The sequence below is a fragment of the Ammospiza nelsoni genome, chromosome 16 (genome assembly GCF_027579445.1).
Source record: "Ammospiza nelsoni isolate bAmmNel1 chromosome 16, bAmmNel1.pri, whole genome shotgun sequence".
NCBI classification, from domain to species: Eukaryota; Metazoa; Chordata; class Aves; order Passeriformes; family Passerellidae; genus Ammospiza; species Ammospiza nelsoni.
In genome coordinates this window covers 11,616,059-11,634,509 of record NC_080648.1, presented here as the reverse complement: position 1 = coordinate 11,634,509, position 18,451 = coordinate 11,616,059, and the positions used below count along the sequence as shown (strand labels likewise).

The 18,451-nt window shown below is 46.0% G+C and overlaps 1 protein-coding gene across 1 annotated transcript in view; it reads left to right on the top strand.

Annotated features, from left to right (window-relative positions):
- LOC132080255 (collagen alpha-1(XXIII) chain-like) overlaps window positions 1-18,451 on the top strand; it is a 173,951-nt gene that overhangs the window by 139,009 nt on the left and 16,491 nt on the right. The window contains 3 exon segments of the mRNA XM_059483285.1: window positions 12,952-12,978; window positions 14,747-14,773; window positions 15,419-15,445. Coding sequence (XP_059339268.1) covers window positions 12,952-12,978; window positions 14,747-14,773; window positions 15,419-15,445 — 81 coding nt within the window.

The window sequence follows — 18,451 nt, the reverse complement described above, 5'->3', positions numbered from 1 at the left end:
GTGTGTACTGGCTTACCTTAGCCTTCCCCTTCCTGTGGTTGATGCCCTTTTTTCCTTTTTTTTTTTTTTTTCCTTTTTTTTTTTTCTTTTTTTTTTTTTTCCTTTTTTTTTCTTTTTTTTTTTTTTTTCCCTTTTTTCCTAAATGAGTGTGTTAGGAAAACTCCCTGCTTGTCTTTGCCACCACACGCCCTGGCCTGGCTCCCTTTGAGTGCCCAGAAACCACAGAAACACCTATTGAGTTTTATGTGTGCCAGGGAGCTCAAGAGAGGAGGATTGGAAGGGAATTCCAGGGATATTTGCAGTTTTCACTTCCCCTGGACCCCTGAGATCCTCCCTGGGGAGGGCAGCAGCGTTTCCCCAGAAGTGGAGAGGTGGGAGATGGGGTTAATTTTGCAGAACCAGCCTGTGTTTCCCTTGCATCCCTGCCATGAAGGTACTCGAGACTCCCCCAAATGATGAGGACAGATGAGGTTGGCTGGGAGGGGAGGCTGTGGCCAGCAGGGAGGGCTCTGTGTCCAGGGAAGGGCTTTGTCTCCCTCAGGTGGCACCTGCCCGCAGATGCTGGAGCCAGGAGGTTGTACAGATGCCTCAGGGGTCTGTTGGAAATTAAGAGTTTAATTTATTAGAAGTTAAGATGTGCAATTTCACTCTAATGGGCTGTTGACTGTCATTTTTAGGGTGGCTTTTTGCCCTTGTGGGGTGCGGCCAACCCTACTGGATCAGCAGTGCCCTTGGCAGGTTTGTCCCTTCTCCTGTCTCAGTCATGTGGGTTAGTGGCAGAACTCTGAAAAGCAGAAACTCTGGGAGGAAACAGGGACTGTTCCCTGGGAGAGCATCAGCACTGTCCCCTGGGCAGCCTGGCACCTTGCCTGTCCCAGCTCCTGGAGAGGGATTTTTGGTGATGCTCCAGAACTTCTGGGTGGTGCCAGGGACTGGGACTGACCTCAACTCTGGGAAAATGGCATTCACATCACCACAAGGGTTTTCCTCCTTCTCTTACCCCCGGGACCTGCAGTCCTGGTCCAGGCTGGTCTTATCCTGACTTTGAAACCAGCAAACACTGAGTTACTACACCCACATGGCTGTGGCTGCACTAATAAGCTATATTTAATAAGGAGGTGAGGATAATTATATTTCCAAAGCAAGATGTATCCCTGAAGAAGGAGGAAACGAAACATGAAGCAGGCTTGGGAGTATTATTTAGCAGAAGCATATGGGCAGGTTTTATTAAATCCAGTTGCATATTCAAATGAATTTACTTATTTAGTTCCCTTCAGGGTGATCAAATAAACTCTGAGCTGTTTCAGGGTGGTGAAAATGCAGAGGTAGAAGGTGGATATTAAGTGGTGTGTGGTGACATTTGCATCTACAAGCCAGCAGTGCTTTGAGCTGCTAGTTTATAACTGAGCTGCAAGCAAAGGAAGATTTAAAGAGATGAAGTGATCCAGAGTTCTGGAAGTGGGTCTGAGGGAGAAAACAGCTTCCATAAGATGATTTCAATATTTTTATACTTTACATCTTAAGAGGAGAGGTTTGGGCCTTACAATAAAACTTTGCAGCAGAAACAGTTTTTTTCTTTATGAAGTTCTGTAGGTTTATTGTTATTTTTTAAATCCCATAGAGGATTTTAGTTTCCATTTTTAACCCTATGGCATATCCTACTGACATTGTTGTAACAGCTATGAAGGATGCTGGGATTTGTTGCTCTTCTGCTCTTGTTTGATTTGGTTTTGACACCCCACTGATCATGCATCACAGCACACACCTCAGCCTGAATTTCAGTGTGAGGGGTGTATGGGTCTGTCTTCTCCTTCCCCAGTAATTTGAACTTGGCCAATTTCAGCCAGATTTGCCAGAAGGACAAAGATTTTGTAGAGAATATTTTAACTTTTGATACTGGGGGCCGGCTGAGGGAAAAAGCCTTTCTGATGCCCATGGCTGGAACCAGGCTGCCACAGAGCTGCCTTGTGCTCAGCTTTGCATAGGGGCAGCAGAAAAGCAGGAAAAGCAGATGTGCAGCCACCACAATGATGGAAATGTGTTTCTTGCTGGGCAGGACCAGCCTTGGGGCTGGGATCCCCTGGGATGTGTCCCAGGCTGTGCTCCCCAAGGCCAGGAGCTCCCTGCTGCCGTAGCTCCCCCTGACCTGGGGTGCTCTCAGCATGTTGGGCCATTTGTCCTGGGAGCTGGGAGGGGGCAGAGGGGCTGTGATTCCCTGTGAGCAGGGCAGGCAGCTGCATCTGGGCAGGAGGAAAAGGAGAAAATGAGGAGCAGATGGGAGAGCTGAACTGTGAGTAGGCTTAGAGCTGACCTTTGAGAGCAGGAGGATCTCTGCATTGCACAGCTGTTTAATTGGATGTTAGGAAACATTTCTTCACCAAAAGGGTTGTGAAGCATTGGTCTGGACTGCCCAGGGAAGTGGTGGAGTTACTGTCCTTGGAGGAATTTAAAAGATATGGCTCCTGATTTAGTGGTGTGCTTGGCAGTGCTGGGTTCATGGTTGGACTTGATGCTCCTAGAGGTCATTTCCAGCCTGAATGATTCTGTGGCTCTAAGCAATGGCTGTGCAGTGCTCTTAGCATTCCTGCCCCCATCTCTTTCTCTGCCTCATGCAGGGATGGTTCTATACTTGCCCTCAAACTACCCAGTTGTTCTCCTACATATTCCTCCTCTTTCCCAGTGAGATGCTGCCTTTGTGGTTCACCAGAACCCATTCCCTTCTCTTCTCCGCTTACTGGAGAAGCCTTTTGAAGCCAAGGTCTCTGTTTCTTGAGAGTTTCATCTGCCTTCTCTACTCATCCCTAAAATCAGTCTCAGCTCCACCACTACGTGACATCCCAAATGCAGGCCTGTCACTTCAAGTGGGAAGAAACCAAAAGAATGAAGTTGATTAATGAGGGGAATTACTTCATGTGCATGTCTTCATTAATAGAAAGCAGAGCAGGGAAGAGGCTTTGCAGAAGAAAAGTATGATATGAAACAGGATTGTCTCCTATTTTATACATTTCCCTTAGAATATTAGGATTTATTTTTAGTTGAGAGTTGTGTTACCCATTTTATCTCTCCGGTGTATAATGTTTGCCTTCTGAATTTTGTAAATCGCTTGTGTGCTGCCTGGAAGACCTCAGGCTTTGTCCTGCCCATCTCTTGCAGCAGTGGGAGCCTTTTGAGAAGGCAGGGAGAAAAGGCATCATGATCTGCCTGCTTAGAATAATGCAGATTGTTACTGAAAATAATTCAGCATTGAGTACCCAGCTCTGTGGTCCCCAGCACAGGGAGGATATTGATCTGTTGGAATGAATCTAGAGGAGGCCACCAGGGTAAATAGGGGAATGGAGAACCTCTGCTTTGAGGAAAGGCTGAGAGAACTGGGATCCTTCAGCCTGGAAAAGAGAAGGCTTTGGGACATCCTAATTGCAGCTGTGCAGTACCTGAAGGAGCTACAGGAGAGCTGGAGAGGTACTATTGACAAGGGCCTGGAGGGACAGGACAAGGGGAATGGCTTCACTCTGACAGACAGTGAGGTTAGATGGGATATTGGGAAGAAATTCTCTGTTGGGGAGGGTGCTGAGGCCCTGGCACAGGGTGCCCAAAGCAGCTGCTTTGTGACTGCCCCATCCCTGGAGGCGCCCAAGGTCAGGCTGGATGTAGCTTGGAGCAACCTGGAATAGGGGAAAGTGTCCTGGCCATGGCAGAGGAGCTGAGTCTAAACAGTCTTTAAGGCTCCTTCCCACCCAAACCATTCAATTATTCTGTGACTAACAGACAGGTAACTGCACCAATATAATCAATTAATAGACTTTAGGTAAAAAGAAATCATGACATAGACATTGATCCGTGCTGGCTTTTAATTTTGGGAAATAATTGCTCTGTCAGAATTGAAGTACTCCTGTGCAGGCCATTCTCACATATTTATAGTCCAGCTCAGGCTAAGGAGCTATTGGAGCTAAGCAGGTCAGCATCTTCAGAAACTTTTATTTTGGGAGCCTTGGACAGTGAGCTAATATCTTCCTTTGGCTGTAGTGTTGTAAATCCAAATCTATCTACTGAAGTCAGCTGTAATGTATAAGCCAGAAATCAACTGGTAAGGATGGTAAAACTCTGGTTTTAATTAATTTTCAAGACATAAAGTGAAGCCAAATGTGTTTTTCTAGTCTGATGTCTGTGAGTGGGGTTGAAGAAGCATGTGTAGAAGGAAAGATGGTTCCCTGACATAAAAACCCAGCACAGTGAAGCACTGGAACAGCAACTTTGGTTACAGGTCTAGACCTTGACCATAAACAGTGGAGTCTGGGGTTTTCTCTCCTCAGCAATTAAAAATTTCAGTTAGTACACAACTTAGGGAAAGTCTGTGCAAGCTTTTCGTGTGTGATCCATAAATATAATATGAATGCAGACAGGATGATGTGTGGGAAATGAGGAACACATGCCTTAGCCTCTTCCTGGTGGCAGCTCCTCTGTGCCATTGTGGTTCCTTTCTTACCAGAGAGCTCCAAGGCATGCACTTAACCAGGCATTTTGGAAATGGCAGCACCAGAAAACCACATGTGGCATTAATAACAAACTACTTTTACAAGAGAACTGTAGGAGTGGCTTAAAATTGAACTACCTGATGTCTTGATGAGTTGCCTCCACCTATGCAATTATCTCAAAGTGCTGTCGAGGTGCAGCCTGTGAGAGTGGCTGGAGGAGCCTGGTGTAGCTCTGGGATTGCTCTGTGTGCAAACCAGAGCAGCAGCAGCAGCATTTTATCTCTTCAGGAGGGCTGCCAGAAATCTCATGTGAGGTATAGGAGACCATTCTATATGGCCAGACCTCATGGGCTGTGTGGACCTCAAATTTTCCTGGTTTTTTGCAGTGGGCAGTTGATTGCAGACCTTGGGTGGCAGCTCATGCATGGACACAGCTCCTGTGGTGTCCAAAGCACATTGCATGGGTGCTCTGGCTGGTTGTGCATTGCTAGACTTGGGTACTTTTAAACACTGTGTGGTGTGATGAAGGCTTCTGTTGGTGAGGTATTTAGTTTTCTCAGTTAGGCTAATCAAGGTCATAACTATAATTTAGGTTTCAGTCCTGTGTTTGTTCCCATGTTTCACTCGTAAATATCCAGACTTCAAGGAGCGTCTCCTGTATGTGAAGTCATTTGCACACATACCTCTCCCAGTAAGAGCCCAAAAGACAGAAGTAACAAGCATTCATTTTACAAGGCAAGTTTGTAGTTCCAGTCTTTTTCATTTTATTTTAATATCAGTTTTGTGGCCAATTCACGTAATTATTTGCCTAGAGGGAAAATCCTCTTTAAACAGGGGAAGCAGATCCAGCATGTTTTCCTGCTACATCCATTTGCTGGCTCTCTGATGTGGAAGCAACAATGATTTTGTGAAGACCAGTTCTTCACAGCAGCAGTTTATTTTCCTTTTGATTTAAAGGTAATTCTTCCACAGGGATAATAAAAAGTTGTCTTCCATCCCACCCAGTGGAGGAATTGCAGATGAATTTGTTTATCCTGTATGATTCCAATGGCTCTGGATAGGGAGAGGAGAAGGTCTGGTGAAGGTGCTGACAGCAATGGCAAGGAGAACTGTGCAGCCCAAATTGCACTGGCAGGGCAGAGATTTGGTTTCTGGCTTCTCATGCAGCTTTTCCTCTGGTTTCCTGTTTTGAGTGTTGAGTGCAGCTGGTGGATCTGCATCTCTGCTTCCAGTGTGTTTGGATCCAGCCCTGTGGTGCAGAGGCTTGGTGTGTAGGCAGAGCAAAACTGAGAAAACCAAGAAGTTTTCTCATTAACCACCAAAGAGAAGTAATCCAAACAGAAGCTGTCAATGACACTGGTCTGGAAAGATCATAAAGGCAGTAAGCACTGTGTTTGTTTGTAATGCTAACATTCTTCCAAAATTACTTACCTACTTAAAAATTGCATTCCCAGCTCAGAGGCCATCACCCCTCTCATAGGTAGACATAAAAAAAAAAATATATCTAAAGCCCAACTGGACATCAAATGCTTGAAGAAAGCAGTTGTGCAGAACACATGGCACTCATTTAAGCCTCAGAAACTGGGGAAGTTGGGGGGCTCCTTCTTCCATAAGAGTACTTTGCTGTTTTGGAAGAGAACTGGTGCAATATGATGCACAGATGAGTGAGTTCTTCCCTCTGAAATGGTGATCTGGCCTGTCTGTCCAGGAGCCACAGCAGTCTCTGCTGGGAGAAGTGACCAGACTGGCTCTGTTTTGGCATCTCCAAGTGACCTTCCTCAAAAACCCTCACAGTGCCCTGTGCAGCTCAAGCCCAGGGTTTGTTTCCCACCCCTCTGGACCAGTCAGTGTTAGATTTGTTTCCAGGCACTTTTCTTGAGCATCTTTGAGAAGACATCCAGAACAAAGAGGAAGCTCTGTGCACAGACAGAAGGCAGCACATCTTGTGGTTAAGGACGAGGCAGCTCCTGCAGGGAAAAGGGTCCCTTATCTCATCTGAAACCCTGCAGAATGTGGCTGACATGTCTGGAAGACAGCTGGGAATTGAAGCACTCTGGTGAGCTCAGGCTAGCGAGGCAAAGGAGGGGCCGAACAGTGGGCAGAGCCCAGTTCTGCCCCAAAAGCTTCCTGAGGATAGAGTTGGGATTGATTTTTCTGCTTTTGTCTGTCTGGTTGTTTCTTTCCCAAGGCTTTCAGGAGTGCTGGGGGCGTTGGTGCCCATGGAAGGGAGAGGGGCTGTCCCTGAAGAGGCCCCGGATGCCCGCTGGGCCCGGCCTGGCCTCCGAGGCGGCTGCTCCCTTGCAGAGCCGTCTGGTTTGCATTAAGGGTGAAGTTTTTAGCAAATTACTGCTCCTTTCTGCTCTGTTTCCATCAAAGAATGGGCAGAGGCCTCCCAGCAGTCTGTGGGCAGATTTTCTGGAGCAGAGCACAGATCTGGGGGGCTTTTGTTGCCTTGCTAACGCACGCTTGGCCCTTATCAGGCTGCTCTGCACTGTTTGCCTGGCACCTATGGCTGGCAGCCTGGCATGAGGGACACGGCTCCCTCTGAGGAAATATTTCAGAGTATTTGAGGGTTTGGTGATGCTGAGCCCTGGGAGACTCTGTGGGCAATGCTCAGGTGGCCTTTTTGGAAAGAAACGAGGGAGAGGGGTGAGGGTTGCTGCAGCAACCTGGGGGTGAGGAGGGCTCAGCTCATCCTGCTGCCCTGTTGGACCCAGGACATTCCTGTGGCAAGGGGCTCAGAGACCTTGGCAAGACCTCGGAGTCAAAGACACCTGTGCCTTCCATTTTAGCCCATGGGAACAATTACCAACTTTGTGTGAAGATTTACAAGCCACAAGAGTCTGAGTAGAATGATAGTTAATTTGTCACAGGGTGAAAAAGTGGAATTTTGGTGATTTAGAATGGGTGTTCAAGAAGCAAGATGGAGGAATCTGGGCATGTCCTGTTCTTCTTCTTCTTGTCCTTCATCTTCTGTTGTGATGGTGACACTTCTGGATTGGCTTAGAATAGAGACAGACTGTATAACATAGGTGATAGGTATTGGAAAATTATTGTAAATAAAGTACATGTATAAAAAGTTAACACCACCCCAAGGGCAGACAATGTGTCACAACCCAACCTGCCAGACAGACAGCAGGTCAGAGAAAGAATGTTCTAGATAAGAGAAAATAAACAACCTTGAAAAGCAGAACCAACAAATCTTGACTTCTTCTTCTGTCACAGGACTGGGAAAAAAGATTTTCTAACACCTCAGGGTTATCTCAACCACAGAAACCGAAGACAGCCCCATCCTTTGAGATCTCCCACAAGACTGGGATTGGTGTTACATGCAGGGAGATTAGATTTTGGGGAACCCCTAAATGCCCTTCCTCATAAAAAGAAATGGGGTTTTCTATCTGAGCAAGGACAGCCTGGCTCCAAGGCCACGCAGGGTGCAGCCTGCATGTGTAAATTGTTTCCAAATGGAAACAATTAGTCTTGCAAGGATTAAAAAATAATGTCTCATCAACGTTTCTGTTTAGTGCTTGTAAGAAAATCGTAGAAGCTGTTTGGTTTTGGATTTTTTTTTTTTTTTAAACAATGCAAAAAGCTATCATCTAGTAATGGAAGATGGATTTCCAGTTTGTGTGTAGTCATGGTTTGCTCCATGACTGCATGGAGGAAATTTGGCGACATGGGGGATTTGTGTTGGACAATACTGAAATAGCTTTTTTCAAACAAAGAAAAAGAAAATTGTTGGCAAAGGATTGTCGATAATCATGTTCATTGATTAAAAAATTATATTTATTTTTCAAGTGCAGCGCTGTTCCTGTGTGCAGCAATCCCATCCCATTGCACTGAGGCTTTCCGTGCTATATATAAAGCTAAACATGAAATTGTTGTGATATAAATTATCTTAATGCTTAACCATAGCAGCTCCTGGTGGGAATGTTTCCAATGTTTTGTCGTGCTGCAGACTGATGTGATTTTGGGGTCTCACACCAGGGGCTGATGAAGGAGGAACCTCCTGCCCAGGACACCTCCAGGCTCACAGCAGTGAGTGGTGTGTGCTTGGGGTAATCCCTTGTATGACCAATTCCATACTCTTCACAAATTTTTAGATGTAGTAATAAATTTATTTAGCATTATAGATAATAAAGATAAAAAATAAACAATAAAACATAATTTAAATGCATTTGAAAGGACAAATTATTAGTGCAGCAGCAGTGGTACTGCATGGAGTAGAAATTTGTTATTTTGTAAGTGTTTCTGATCCTTCTGCACTGAGGACTTTGGGGAGGGAGGAGGAGCAGCAGTAACTGAGGATGAGGGGACATCCCAGAGCAAGTCTCTTGGACTCAGTTTATTCACAGTTAGTGCCAGTGATTCTCAGCTGCTATTTAGAGGACTCACAGTTCATTTTTTGTTTCTCAGTCCCTTTTCTTCCCTTTCCCTTCAGCTGGGAAGCTGGGAGCAGCCACAGCAACCTGGCTGTCTTCCTCCACTGTCCTTGTGACAGGCCTGGCAGGGTGTGCTTGGCCACAGCTTTTGCCAGAGCTTTCTTCTCACACAAAAATGTGCTGAGGAGCCACATGGCCAACAGACACTGTCCTGCCTGTGAGGGTTTGCAGCATGGCCTATAGGAAGGGATGGTCCCTGCTCCCTGCCTGTGCTGCAGATGACCCAGGGCCCTTTGCAGGGATACTAAAATGTTGTCATGCTCTTTTGTTCATTCCTTGGAATATAAGATCCTACCCTTTTCTGAAACCACAGAGCCAGAGATGGAAAGGCAGCCCTTTGAATTTGTCAAAATTTGACTGCAGGGTTCCTTCCGACCCCTCTGCTAATTTTTAGCAGAGCAGGAAACATTAAAAATAACCATAAGAGAAGATTTCCCAACTCAGAAGGATTGTCCTTTTAAAAATCTCTGGCTTTGCTTTCACTATATATTTTCCCCCCTTAAAATTCCTGTAACATTTTAAGAGCAAGTCCATCCCTGCCAGCAGCAGTGAGGATGGAGGGGGATGGCAGAGGGCCAGGGAGCCAGGCTGGCACCTGGGCTTGTCTGAGCCTCTGAGAGGTGAGTGATGAACGTGGGAAATGCCTGTTATTTATTGGAACAGCTTTTGCATGTGAACCAGAGCTTGCGAGGTCCACATCTTCCCTTTTGGGTGAGCTCAAAATCTTCTCAAGCCTTCAGCTGACCTCAGCAAGGGGTGAATCTCATTTTTGTAATGAGAGGTGGCATTTTGGTGCTGTATCTCAAGATTTGTGAGCTTCTACTGTGAAACAAAATGAAAAATACATCAGAATTTGTTTTAAAATGCATTTGAATGCAGCCCCTTATTCTGAAGTTGAAATGTTGTGTGTCAAAACCAAGGCATGCATCAAGATAATGTGATATAGTAACAAGCTCTGCTCAAGCTTTTACATCCTATCTGACCCCTGTCTGCATTCTCAGCATCAAGGTGTAATTATACATCATTAAATAACAGATCATCAATGTGTACCATAAAATATATTAGCTTTATAAATAATGTCCTCACCGGGGTGATGGCAAAGGGGGATGCACCATGGGATCACCATGGATCATTATTCCTACAGGAACACCTGTGCCTGTGTCACTCTTTGTGAGGGGTGAAACCAAGGTGTGTAATTGCAATTTTCACTCACGTCTGTGAGTGACTGATTGAGCTCTGTGTCACCAGCTCTGTGTCACCAGCTGTCCCCACTAATCCAGCTCCTCCAGCAACCTGAGGGCTCCAGACAGATGTTACAGATGTATTTTCTTTGCAAAACTGACAGCAACAATTTTTCTTTTCTAATGGGGAGGGTGTCCCACAGAGCTGCTTTGACCAGGCACTGAACACATCTGGTGTGTGGTCAGAAAATGAGATGTGAGTTGGTCACCAGCAGGAAGGGGCCTCTAGGGTCATCTGGGACCCCAACAGTGTGCTCTTCTTTGAAGCCTTTTGTCCCACTTAGCCAGTGCAGTGATGGTTTTGGTCAGAACTATGTTTTGGGGGAAATTGTTTAAATTTTCCCTCTACCTTGTTTTAAAGGACTGGGTTTGTCCTAGGCAGAAAGTTCATCCCCTCTGGATATAGAGAATAATGAATTATCTGAAATTATCTGAATTGTGATCACTGTGTGTGATTTAGAGCAAAGGACTGTGATCAAGAGTGAGTGAAGGCACAAGTGAAATTGCTCCCTGGGCAAAAAGCAGAGCCTAAAACCACTGTGATGCTTTCTATTGCCAAGGAATCCAAGAAGAAAACTCTCTTTTTTCACACACTTTTCCTGGTTGGTTTAGCAGAAGAATTTTTTGTCCTCTGAAAGTGAAAACTTCTACAGAGATTGGTTTTAAGTGGGAGAATAGAGGGTTACTCATTGTTTCCCCATTCTTTATTTATCAAATAAATTAGAGATTGCTTAATCTTTAATTAAAATGACATGGAGGAGAATTCAAATGAAAGACAATAACAATCTCAACACGTGGGCACTCTTGAGATTTGCAGGCAGTCAAGTCAGGCAGCCCAGATTTCAGATGAAATCTCCTGGCTGCTCTTGGGAACCCTGCCTTGCTCACAGACATTTGGCTGGGCAGGTAGAGCAGAGTCAATCCAATCTCCAGCCCAGACTAACAAGATGTTTAAAATTCTGTGTTAGTCTTGTCCATTCAGTGCTGTGGCTGGCCAAGAGCCCCTTTGGAACCCTGATGGATATTGTTTCTCTCAAGCATTAAATGTTTTCCCTCAAACATTTTCTGAATAGGCCATTGTTGGATGTCTCTTTGTGGACTGATACAAGAATAGCTAAAAGTTGAAGAACTGGCATTTTATATTTAAAAAATAATAATTCTGGGACTTCTACTCCTCTGATAAGTTCAATGTGCTGCCAGTTCTGTGCTCAGATCCCATGTCTGATCCTCTGAAAGTCAGGGAGTTGCATCAGGAACTTCAGATGAATCACCTCAAACAATCATAGTTTCAGGAAAGAAGCTCTGTGAACCTGATGCCATTTCCAGCTTTTAGAACCTAAGGAATTGAAGTGAGATAAAGTGTGCAGGAGGTGTCAGGGTAGTTTGGTTGTGACCTGCAAACCTTTGCATTAACAGACACAACTGCTTTATGTACTTTTTTCATGACCACTATGTAGCTTTGAGTACTGATGGTTCCTTAGAAGAAAAAGTCCACATCACATAAGGAATGTAACCTGTGCTTGGTCATTTCAGAAATGTCATGTGTGTAAAGATATCCTCATTTATTTTCAAGTGAACTTCTCTTGCACAGGTGCCCCAGCCCTTGTAACCCAGCTACTGATGATCTGCCCAGGTCATCTGGATTTACCTTTTTCCTAACAGACCTGTGCTCCCCAGAGTTTCATATTCCAGGTCCCATCAGCATAGCCATTGCAGACTGATTTATTCCTTATCAATGGCCATTTATTCCTTTTCAATGGCTGTGAGCTGCAAGGATGCTCTTTTTAATGCAGCCATTAGCCTCCTCTTACCCACCTTTGCCTCTTTTGCTCAATTTCCCTATCACAGAAATAAGACAAACTAAAAATTACTCACCCCAGTCAGTTCCCTAAGAAATACAGAGACCTTTGGTGCTTTAGAACTGTACCACAGTCCAGACCCCTTTTGCTTTGGTGGATCCTCATGGTTCTCAGGGCTGTAACACGGGGGATGTTTCATCCCAGCATGTTGGGAGGGGGATGTGCATATTCCACAGTGTGGCTGTGCAGGGCAGGGCTGGGAGGGAGCTGGAGCTGATCCCAAGGTGCAGCTTTGCAGGAGGAACCCTTGCATTTGCCACAGGCAGTGGATTTACAGCTACTGGTGGGTGTCACTTTGTCCCCAAAAGTGCCAGCTCCAGCTGATGACAGGGGCAGATTTGGCCTTAAAGCATCTGTGCTTCCTCCCTCCCCACCTCCCTTATCAAAAGCAATGTTTCCTTTGGCCCAACACATTCAGGGGTTTGGTGATAATTAGGGGTTAAGTGCCAGAAATGCTGAGGAATTCACCATTTTCCATATTGGTGCAGCAACCCTAGAAACAGGAGACCCGAGGAAGAGCTGGGATAACTGAGTGCTGTAGGAAAAATAGCTCAGACCCAAGGTTGATGTGAATCACTCATGGATCTGCTCCGTTTAACCAAATCAAGCATGTTTTACTGCTGCTGGTTTTGACTTCCAAAACCTCAGGGAGTCCCAGGCCAAGTGCCAGAGCAGTGTCACCTTATCCCTGTCACTAATCCTGTCGCTTCCTTTCACCCTCCTTCACACTCTGCCAATTGTTTGGTGCCTCTTACTGTGCCTCTGTGAAACCTTCCTGCTGGATTGCATGGATGGAGGAGTAGGTAAATCATAAAATCATAGCCAAAGATTAAGTAAGTAGAATCTCTTTCAGAGCATGCTTGATAATGCTATGTTTGAAACATTTTTTCTTTTTTTTTTTTTTTTTAATAATACTCTCTTTTCCTTACTTTTTTAGGGGCCTCTTGGCTTGGATGGCAAACCAGTAAGTAGCACCAAGTGCCAAATATAACGTCTTTGTTCATGCTGCTCCACAATAAACAGGCACTATCTCAACTATTACTCATTTAGTGCTACATATATAACTGCTCAGGAGGAACAATTGTACTTGGGAAGATTATTCCATGCAAGTTTGAATTCTGAGCCAGGGCTGGCCAGCAGAGCTGGAGGTGAACTTTCCTTTACCTGTCAGCTCATCTCAGCTGCCTCTTCTCCTCCTGCCCCAGGTCAGGGAGCACAGACTGCAGATGGGCATCAGGCCAAGTGTGGGGAATAAACTCCAGTAGCACATTCAAAGAGCAAAATCAATGATCTTGGTTGTGTGCTTCTGGCACTGCAGAGTGATACCATAAAAATAATTGATCCCAAAGCAGGTTCCATTTTCCTCCAAAGGACCTGAGCTGGGAACTGCTTGAGGGTGCCCAGTGTCCATGAAATACTTTTTGGAACAGACTGGATTAATTTATGAGCTGTTTTCTTGATTTCATTTTTGCTTGGAAGCCCTTTGGATATTCAGGTGCTTCATTCTTTTCTTTTCTATTTTACAGAAATGCAGACTTTTTTATTTTTATGCTAATTGAACCCTAGCCAGCTCTGATTCCTTCCACTGAATGGTTCCTACAGAAGGTCACAGCTCCATATTTTGTTTCCAAACCCCATTCTCTTCCACCACCTTCACTACAGGGCCCCATATGAAATCTTTTTAAATTCTGGTCCTAAACCAAGTGGGATTTCAAAAAGGGTAAAAGCCATTCAGTCTTTGCAATTGAAAAGCCACTCCAGACATTTATTTCCATCCAGCGAGGGAGTGTGTTGTTATAGCCATACATTGCTGTGGTTGGTTTTTCTCCTAACCCTGAGGATAGCAAATGTGAATAAAATCTAGAAATAAAGCATTAGACCAGAAAAGAAGGAAGGGCTTGGCTTTCATTAGCAAAACCTCATGCTGAGAGGGCAGTCAGACCCCAGAGCACAGCCCTGCACCCCCCGGCTGGGGTGCCACTGCAGGGCAGGAGGGAGAGGCAGGGGAGATCTCAGTGACACAGCAAACTTATCACACAGCCAGACTCAAACCAGAGTGCTGTTGGTCTCCTCCATGACAGAAAGGGGCCAGCAGCCTTGCTCAGAGGGAAGCAGTGACAGGGAGGCTGCATGGGAATGCAGATGCTGCTGACCTTCCCCCCCGGTCCCACTTCAGCACCAAGGTTTGGTGCTTCTGTGTGCTGGAAGGCAAATGCAGAGCAGACACATCAAAGTGCTGCTCTGGGGCTCTCTCTGGGGCTGCAGTGCCCCTGCCTGTCCTACAGACAGCTGCTCAGAGGGAGGATGAATGATGCCTTCAGCAACAGGCCAAGGGAAGCAGCTCATCCTCCTTGTTTATTTCAAACAGATGTATAATTGTTGTAATGATACACTGAGCATGTGCTTTTTCTAGAAGTGATTTAATACCTCCAGGTATCTTTTGCATCCATTTAGAGTCACATGTTGGTGAGCTGCTGCCACACTGCCTGCCCTGCTCTGGTCCTCTGTACTCTGTCCCAGCAGGAGCAGGCAGGACCTCGTGGGTGCTTTTGGGTAAAGTGTTGCTCATGTCAAGCACTGCACATTTTAAGATAGTAGCATGTATTCCTTAAAATAATAGAGAATGTGGCTCAGGTTTGTGAATTGATAAATGTGATTTCCTTGGTTTTAATGTCATATTGCATTGGTGATTCTGCTGTTCCTTAATTTGGATTCTTCTTATGTGTTTCCAGGGACCTCCAGGACCAAAAGGGGAAAAGGTAAAGGCTGCATTAACATGTGGATTTTGGGGAAGCAGTTCCTGTATATCCTCCTGTTGCTGTAATTCTTTCACGCTCAGATTGCCCCAATAACCCAGCTGGATTTTGTTGGAGCTGTTAGAGTGGGTTCTCACATTGCTCTTAGAAAAGCCCCAGGAAGGGGAGGGCAGGAACAATTTGTAAAAAAGGTGAGGGGACAAGTGTGGTCTTAAAGCTCATCTATGCCATAGAGCTCTGGTAAGCCACTAAGGGTGATGAGACCATAAAACTCTTCATTCCTCCAAGAGATCTGGGCTCCATCGTGTTTGCATGACACCCGTGCAATCAGAGGAGCCAAAGAAGGTCATTACTGAAAGTGAAGTTAATTTTCACATGTGAAGAACATAACCAGTTGCTAGGGGAGCCTTAGAGTTGGAAACAAACTGCTATTTCTGATTTATTATCTGTTTCACTGCCTGCCAGGGCAGAATCTTTCCCTATTGTGTTGTCTCCAAACCTTCTCCTCCCTCATTTTAAATACATTAAACAATAGGAAGGACTCTTGCCCCTTCCCTTGTGTGCTGTGCCGTGTCCAGCTGACCCTGTGCTCAGTCCTTCAGGGCTGAGGTTTGAACTCTGACCCTTTGCTGTTTTCCTGATTTGCAGGGGGAAGCGGGAGACATTGGCCCAAGGGTAAGTGGTGACACAGCACACTGATTTTTTTCTAAAATCTGGTTGGGTTTAGTCACTGCACAAAACAAAGCCTTGCTGCAAACAGTATGGTAACAGTTGTGGAAATGTTTAATTTTGCTTCTGGAGCTCTTTGTGTGGATGGTTTTCCTAACTTTGGCCATGAGGAAAAAGGAGTGGAAGATCTTTGGGTACCTCATGGAGGGTTTTGCTCCTACTGAACCTTCTCATCCCTGATTTCCTTTTCCAGTGTCAGACTCCATGTTTCTCTTGAAGTTTCTCTTGAGGCTGTGCTCCTTATCTGCTGGCATTAGAGCACCAGTACATGGGGGTAGGATCTGGTGTCCCAAGGAGAGGTCCAGTACAGAATTGTGCAGGATGGAATGTTCCTCCTCCCTTGCTGAGCTCCCCATCTGGGAGCAGGATGGCATCCAGGTGATAGCCGGGCTGCCTTTGAAAATAAAGGGGTTAAAGTAACTGTGTGATGAGGGAAAACTCTTTTGGCTGTAGCATAGAGAAATTAATGGAATTTCATGAAATATCCTCTCATGGAGCTGCACAAAGTTGAGATTTACTGAGGTAAATCAGGACTGGTCTCCACCAGACACAAGGGGATGTGGCCCATGCTGGGGATGGGGTGAGAGGTTTCACCACGAGGTGTGGGCTCTGTTGCAGAGGTATTTCTGTATTTCTGAGGTGTGGTGGTCTGTGGATTATGGACACCTGCTGCAAACCCCATTGTGGGGATGTGCTGGAATCCTGGTGTACCTGTCACTGTAGGAGCTGGATTTGGAGCTGGCACTCAAGAGTTGGCTGACCTGAGTTAGATATCATTGCTGGAAAGATAACCTGGACCTCAGTGGTTAATGTTGGGTAGAGATGCTTCAGAGAGATTTTTCTTTTTCCCCTGGAGGTTGTAAAATCACACCATGAAGTTGCTGTCATATTCTGAAGCAGCTCCCAACTGCCTTGGGTGTGTTTGGAAATGTCACCCTGGGGCTCAGAGAGCCCCTAAAATTTCTCAGATGGATTTACAGCCTGTGTGGTGAGGGAGGGGCTCAGCCAAGGCCTCACTCTGTGCCCACCCACAGGCTCAGCACAGCCTTTAAGAGGTGATTCAGCAGCACAGGGACCTGAGTTCACTCCTTGCCAGGGCTGTGGGTGACCCTGGGGCTGGCAGCTCAGGGATGCTGGAGGAGATGCTGCTCAGGCTCCAGAGGCTCTGTGCTGCCAGGTGCTGGGCAGCTCACCTCCTGCTGCAGGACATGCTCTGGGACAGGCTCTGTCTGGGCAGGCACCAGCTCTCAAGGTAACACTTCTCCTTTGTTTTCACCTACCAAGAAAAATGTGCTGGGTTTTGGGGGTAGATTTTGTCCTGGTCTGCATTTTTCCAGATTTTGCTTCAGTTTTTTATTTATTTGTGACTTTTTGCAGAAGAGTGAGAAAAAGGCTCAAAAACAATTTGGGAGAAAAGAGAGAGAGAAAAGCCTGGCAGAACCATGCACAAATAGCCCTAAAAACAGGTGCCTGACTTTGAAAATAGCTCCCTTTATGTCTCCAAATACTCAGGGCTGTGAATAGGAGGCAAAACTTCTAATACCATCTGGTCTAGATTACTTCTTATTTCTGAATTTAATCTATCTTACTCCTCAAGTTTCAGTGGTAGCTTTGTTTAGCTGATTTTGATTTTGAAAGATGTGTCAATGCAACTCACTGCATCAACAGGAAGATAAATAACTAGGACTGTATCCAGTGCCCTCTTCCTTGTAAATGGTCATGTCCATGGGCTGTGGAATGAGGATGGAGTGTGTCAGGGAGCACTGGAACACTATCATTAGAAATGATGGATTAAAAGAGAATAGTCCTTGGGGTGGCTTTGGAGGGACTGTCTGTGGTGGGAGTGGGGTGATGGCAATTAGGGATTAGCTACTGAATCTGTTCATGTCTGCACTGCTTCTCTTTCTGTAATAAACACCTGCCAGCAGCATGGACAAAACCAGAGATTATTGCATGTTGGAGTGTGCCTGGTGGGAGATGCTGGAGGGTGATTTTGGGAAGCTGAGGAAGGAGATCACCTTGGCTTGTCTTCATCACTGAATGCTCCTTGTAAGCAGCATGAGGGAGGATGCTGTGCAGTCTCACCTGCTCAGGATGACGAATAAACGTGCCCAAATGTTCTGACAGAGTGTATGGAAGTGTATTTACAGGGAGAAATCACTAACAGGGCCCCTCTGCTCTTGGGAGGACAGAGAGAGTTGAAGCAGGATGGTGCTGGGGTTGGGACAGCTGTGCCCTGATATTCAGAGTCACAGAATCACAGAGTTCATGCCTGTGTTTCTCTCCCAATCCAGTACATTGCTGCACCCCTGGAAAAGTCTGGATTTGTAAGCCTGACTCGCTCCCTGAGCTGGCACTGGGCCAGCTGCTCTGGATTTATGGACTCAGCTGGGTGATCCTGTTCCTACTGACAGACGAGATGTTCAGACAAATGATGGGGCTGAGGGATCCTGCACATCTGGGCCAGAGGATGCAGTGTCTGTGGCAGCAGCACCAGCTCTGCTCTCCAGAGGGGGAAATGAGCTTCTCCAGTGGGAGAGCTGCTCTGTCTGCATGGCCCAGTGGCACTGCCTGCCCATGGCCAGGGCTGGTGGAGGTGGCTCCAGCATCTCCTGTACCCAGAACTGCTGGGGGCCAAGCACTGGCGTGGCTGGAGCAGCTCTGCAGCTCAGTGCAGACTAAAGGAGCTTTTGCTCCCTTGTTTTCTGCAAAATTCTAACTGCTGGCCAAGCTCACACTGCAGATAAAACCTCAGCGCAGGAAGCATCCTGCAGAGCTCTCCGTGACAGTCCACAGCCACCTATGGATACTTTTATTTTATTATTTGCTGACTTTGGAGTGTTCTGTTGAAATGGCTGCATTGAGGGCTCTAAAGGTGGAAATTACCAGTGTTCAAGGTTTCTGTGCTCCAATATCCCATTGCTAGATGGGGTCAGACCCAGCAGCCTGTGA